The 6,124-nt window shown below is 37.0% G+C and overlaps 1 protein-coding gene across 2 annotated transcripts in view; it reads left to right on the forward strand.

Moving 5' to 3' along the window:
• The window catches only part of apold1b (apolipoprotein L domain containing 1b), a 14,913-nt gene that overhangs the window by 3,984 nt on the left and 4,805 nt on the right, over positions 1-6,124 (forward strand). For both annotated transcript variants that reach the window (XM_016528212.1, XM_016528213.1), the window contains 5 exons: positions 427-486; positions 647-688; positions 4,501-4,566; positions 4,676-4,715; positions 4,799-4,850. In XM_016528212.1, the coding sequence (XP_016383698.1) occupies positions 427-486; positions 647-688; positions 4,501-4,566; positions 4,676-4,715; positions 4,799-4,850 (260 nt within the window). The remainder of the gene's footprint in view (positions 1-426; positions 487-646; positions 689-4,500; positions 4,567-4,675; positions 4,716-4,798; positions 4,851-6,124) is intronic.

The raw sequence follows: 6,124 nt of genomic DNA on the forward strand, positions 1-6,124 counted from the left end.
CTCACACACACACACACTCACTCTCTCACACACACACACACACACGCTCTCACACTCACTCTCTCACATACACACACTCGCAAACGCACACACACGCACTCTCTCACACACACACTCTCACACTCACACACACTCACTCTCTCTCACACACACACACACACGCGATAGAAAACACTGTAACGGTTTCCACTGATTAAGAAATATTTTTGTTTGCTTGGGTGGTAATATTAGGCCTATTATATTAATAGGGAAGGGGGCCCAAAAATTTGTTTTGCCTATGTCACGAAAAGAGGTAAATCCGGCCCTGCTCACACACACACACACACAGAGTCTCTTTAAGGAATCAGCACAATCCGTTTGCGATGTTTACGGAGCTCAGCAGTAAATGTTTGTCTGTTTCAGCATCTCTGTCATGTCTTTCTGTAGAACAAGATCAGTGAGCCTCTGATTGTCTCTGCAGCAGCTCCCGCAGATGAGAAAACGCAGGTAAACACGGCGAGACGACTGCGTCATTAACGAAACACTCATCATCTCATTAACGCCACATGCGATCATTAACATCCTTATCTCAAGTAGCAGCAGGACTGTTTTAATTCACGCACTGTTAATGTTTTCTGAAATTCTGTAAGTGTGTTTTGTGTTTCAGGATCACGGCGGGATGCGAGACCATCTGAAATCCACAGCTCAGGTACGAGAGCATGTCATCTTGAATTATTTCAGGGTTGGACGTCAGTTATGAACACTTCTACTTTAACGATATTCAATAGGCGTACTCTAAGAGATGTGATTTCCGGATTAATTACTGGAAAACCAGTCTGACCAGCTGTGCTTGTGATATTTTATTCCTCTGGCATCTCAGACAGTTGTATTAATAGTTTATACTGTATACTTCATAAGTGGTTTGATGACTACAGAAGGCAGGAATTTTAAGAATACAAAACAAGATTATAGCACTCGGTCTGTTTGTCTGCATGCTTGTGTTTAATTACATGTAATTAAAAGAATATTACATGTTAAATATACAGTGTAGACACAAGTCTGGATGACTGTGTGTGTTAACAGATGCATGCCGTAAGCTGTGAGCATCGTTACCTCAGTGATTTCCATTGCTTTTAAGTGCAAATGTTGACATGTTTACGGTGCATATTCACTGTCAGCACATGCATATGCATTTGTTTTGCTTTTGTTTGTTTGTTCTAAACCTAAAATAAAAATTTTAAAAATCTATATAGAAATAAAAAAAATAAAAAAATTACTATGCAGGCTACAGATAACATTGTGTATTTAACTGAGAAGTTTCCTTTAAAATGTTTAAAAATGGTATTTAAAAAAGAAACTAATATAATAAAAATATATATATAAAATAACTAAAAATAATATACAGTAAATATACAATTACTGAAATATCAAAGATTTTTAAAGCATTAAAAAGCTATACATCTAAGTCTTTGTTTTCAGAAAAGTGCATTTAGTCTTGTGGCACTGGCTTTTTTAACTTTAATTGCATGACTTAGTTGCTTTTTATGGAAGGTACTTTCCATAAAAAGGTAAGTAAAGTTACTTTTGAGTTACATTTTGAGTTACTTTTGCAGAGACATTGGTTAATAAAATGGGATTAAATGCATAAATGATATCTGTGTAATTTAACAGATTTTATTATTGCAGATTTGCGTCATATTCTGAGTTTGCATTTCACAGTTTTTATTCATTTTGAGGAATACTAAATCTGTTTTTGTGCAAGTGAGATGAGTAATGCATGTTAGTCTAGAACTAGAGTAACATCATGTTCACACAGATTTCTCTCAACATGCAGACAGGAGAGCTTGTCAGTCATTACATGGAAAACAAAGTAACTTGTGTGACCTATTTGAGAAAGTAACTAGTAGATATTTTCTTGTAAACTAAAAAGTAATGCGTTAAATTACTAGTTACTTGAAAAAACAAAAAATCTGATTACGTTACTCATGTTACTTGTGATGCATTACCCACAACACTGCATAGCTAGTACAAAAAACAAAGTGCCTTCTATTCAAGATATTGTTTATGAAAACAAGTTGTAAAATCTCCTTAATATGTTTATTATTTGCTATTTTGCAGTATATGATCACTTTGCACTTTAATGATCACTCTGATTGCTGGTATTAAGTTATGAATATATCTCAATAAAACTGGGAATGCATGAAAATTCATCATCAGAATCGTAATAATTTTGTTTATTTGAAAAGCATATTATTTTCAAAATATCAGGTACAGATTATTTTGGAAATATGACTAACATACAGAATGACATTTAAGCTGGAGCTTCGATGGACTGTTAAAGCCTTCATTTACATTGTAGGAAACTTTTTCCTCGTCGAAGCAGAGACCAGGAGACGTTGGGATATCTTTCATACAGAAGTCACTCTTTATTGAGGACTCGCTGTGCGTCGCTGCAGTCATCCAAGTCTGACTATAGCTCAGCACAGTAGAGTTTATATACATTTTAAGGGGGCGGGATTCATTCAGTAGAGGTGGCGACAATCTAAACAAAGCATGCAAATGCAATACAGGAATCAGCCCGTTACCGGAATTTCTCCAGCCCTGATCTCATCAGCATAACAGTGTCATTCAAATGCATAGGTGCTAATCCAATCAGCATAACTACTCAAAGACTGGGGCGGAGGCACCAAGAGCCATTACAAACAAAAGGTGACTTTCTCAGTAATTTGGTTAATTTGACTAACAATAAGAGAAACCGGAACAGACAGGAACCTCTTGCTACACTTTAAGATAATCATTTGTCTGATGTAATTTACCTTAAATGCTAAATACAATGTACTTCACCTTAGTTTTTCATGTGATGCTATGTCAGAATATAGTATCAGCATATTTTAAACAGATTCTTAAATTTGTAATCCAACATTTCCCCCTTTGAGAGTTCTAATAACTCTCACAAAATACAAATTTAGACACTTAAAAGTTCATTCTTGTAACTTGTGATCGTTACAGGCACATAGCACTTGCTCTGTGTTGATTGTCTGTAGTGACGAACGGCATGTTGACACAGAAACAAACATGCAGCTAGGGTCCGTGTAGTTCTTACGGGTAGTAATCTTCTCTGGTTGGAACTGTAATTTCCCCATGATAGGCAAGATTTGCGTCATATTCTGAGTTTGCATTTCACAGTTTTTATTCATTTTGAGGAATACTAAATCTGTTTTTGTGCAAGTGAGATGAGTAATGCATGTTAGTCTAGAACTAGAGTAACATCATGTTCACACAGATTTCTCTCAACATGCAGACAGGAGAGCTTGTCAGTCATTACATGGAAAACAAAGTAACTTGTGTGACCTATTTGAGAAAGTAACTAGTAGATATTTTCTTGTAAACTAAAAAGTAATGCGTTAAATTACTAGTTACTTGAAAAAACAAAAAATCTGATTACGTTACTCATGTTACTTGTGATGCATTACCCACAACACTGCATAGCTAGTACAAAAAACAAAGTGCCTTCTATTCAAGATATTGTTTATGAAAACAAGTTGTAAAATCTCCTTAATATGTTTATTATTTGCTATTTTGCAGTATATGATCACTTTGCACTTTAATGATCACTCTGATTGCTGGTATTAAGTTATGAATATATCTCAATAAAACTGGGAATGCATGAAAATTCATCATCAGAATCGTAATAATTTTGTTTATTTGAAAAGCATATTATTTTCAAAATATCAGGTACAGATTATTTTGGAAATATGACTAACATACAGAATGACATTTAAGCTGGAGCTTCGATGGACTGTTAAAGCCTTCATTTACATTGTAGGAAACTTTTTCCTCGTCGAAGCAGAGACCAGGAGACGTTGGGATATCTTTCATACAGAAGTCACTCTTTATTGAGGACTCGCTGTGCGTCGCTGCAGTCATCCAAGTCTGACTATAGCTCAGCACAGTAGAGTTTATATACATTTTAAGGGGGCGGGATTCATTCAGTAGAGGTGGCGACAATCTAAACAAAGCATGCAAATGCAATACAGGAATCAGCCCGTTACCGGAATTTCTCCAGCCCTGATCTCATCAGCATAACAGTGTCATTCAAATGCATAGGTGCTAATCCAATCAGCATAACTACTCAAAGACTGGGGCGGAGGCACCAAGAGCCATTACAAACAAAAGGTGACTTTCTCAGCAATTTGGTTAATTTGACTAACAATAAGAGAAACCGGAACAGACAGGAACCTCTTGCTACACTTTGTTTAAGATAATCATTTGCCTGATGTAATTTACCTTAAATGCTAAATACAATGTACTTCACCTTATTTTTTCATGTGATGTTATGTCAGAATATAGTATCAGCATATTTTAAACAGATTCTTAAATTTGTAATCCAACAACATCCAAGAACTCTTGAGAAAAATTCACAACTTCCATACTTGATGCATTGAGAATTGTTTTGTAAGACTGAGAATCAGAAATCCATCACGATATCGCTTATTGCATTTTGTTTGTTTTATTTTACAGATAGATCAAACAGCAGAAACAGATGTCGCCGTCTCCGGTGAAGGAAACCCTCTGGACAATGAAGATGTGTGTTAACATTTCACTTTAGACCTTGATTGCTAGTAATTCACACATTTTTTTATATGCACATAGTCTGTTTGGTGTCAGAAACCTGAGTTGCGTCTGACATTCACAGGATGAAGATGGTCTGCTGGCCTGGTGGAGAACCGTGGAAGGTATTTCCTAAGTTTAGAGTCGTGATCTCAAATGCGCTTTTGTGTTTGAGCTTGCAGAGATTGGTTTTTGTTTTATTTCTCAGGTTGGAGTGAATGGAACGAGTCAAAGCAATTTAATGAGAAAGATGGTGAACGGTGAGAAAGATTTACATTTTCCTAGTGAAAAAAGGCCCTTCTTGAAGTGTTAGTGCAATATATTTTATTTAAACCAGTGGTACAAAACTGGGTAGTTTTTGGCACTTTCTTTGTGGGAATATATATATATATATTATAGACATGATTTGAAAATGTTAAATGATCCTAAAAAAATTCACTCTTGTACTGTTCGTGGTCAAAAATGACCACATTGGAAATGAATGGGAAGCGAATTTCATCTAATGGAAACGCTTGGTACTGCACCCAAGCAAAATCTTACTGAAAGCTAAATTTTTGAGATATCAACTTCAATTTTGGAACACAACTTCTTTAGATTGATGGCTTTGATTTTAAAACAGTTTCAGAGTAAAACACATTCAGCAATATATATATATATAAATTAGCGTGTTAACGCAGGCGATAAATGTTTTCAGTTTAACGCGTAAAAAATATTTAACGCAGGGGCGCGGCTAGGGTTGGCCACCCCACTGACAACTGCTGCTCCTGTCACTTTTTCTCTTGACAAGAAGAGCATTTATTCAGTCTCAGAACGACTGAGAACGGGAGACGTTTCAGACGCGCGCTCCTCTTCACTTCAGCGCCAGGCGCGAGTCAAACAAGTGCGGAAACGGTCCTGTGCTCGCAGCGCGTGCTCTTCAATTGCACGCACAAAGACAACGGCGCGCGCTGTAGCCAGTATCCTTTCATATCAAAGCGCGAAATAAACTACGTGCATGCAATGCTGTGGTCAGTTAAGTCATGAAGTTACCAAAAAGGCGTCAGCTCATTAATAGACTCGTCAGCTCATTAATAGAGACTTTAAAGGGTTAGTTCACCCAAAAATGAAAATTCTGTCATTAATTGCTCACCCTCGTGTTGTTTGAAACCCGTAAGACCTTCATTCATCTTCGGAACACAATTTAAGATATTTTTGATGAAATCTGAGGGCTCTCTGACCCTCCCATAGACAGCAAGGTAACTACCACGTTCAAGGTCCAGAAAAGTACCAAGATGATCGACAAAGTAGTCCGTGTGACATCAGTGGTTCAACTGTAAAGTTACGAAGCTACGAGAAAATACGAGAAATACAAGAATTGTTTTGCGCAAATAAAACAAAAATAACGACTTTATTCCACATTTTCATCTCTACTGCGTCACTTGTGGACGTTCATGACATCATCATGACGCGAGCGTGTGGCGGTGCTGACCCAGATCCGGCGTAATGACATCATCACGCCGGATCTGGGTCAGCGCCGGAGCCGCCACACGCTAAC

The sequence above is a fragment of the Sinocyclocheilus rhinocerous genome, unplaced genomic scaffold (genome assembly GCF_001515625.1).
Source record: "Sinocyclocheilus rhinocerous isolate Xijiao unplaced genomic scaffold, SAMN03320098_v1.1 scaffold691, whole genome shotgun sequence".
NCBI lineage: Eukaryota > Metazoa > Chordata > Actinopteri > Cypriniformes > Cyprinidae > Sinocyclocheilus > Sinocyclocheilus rhinocerous.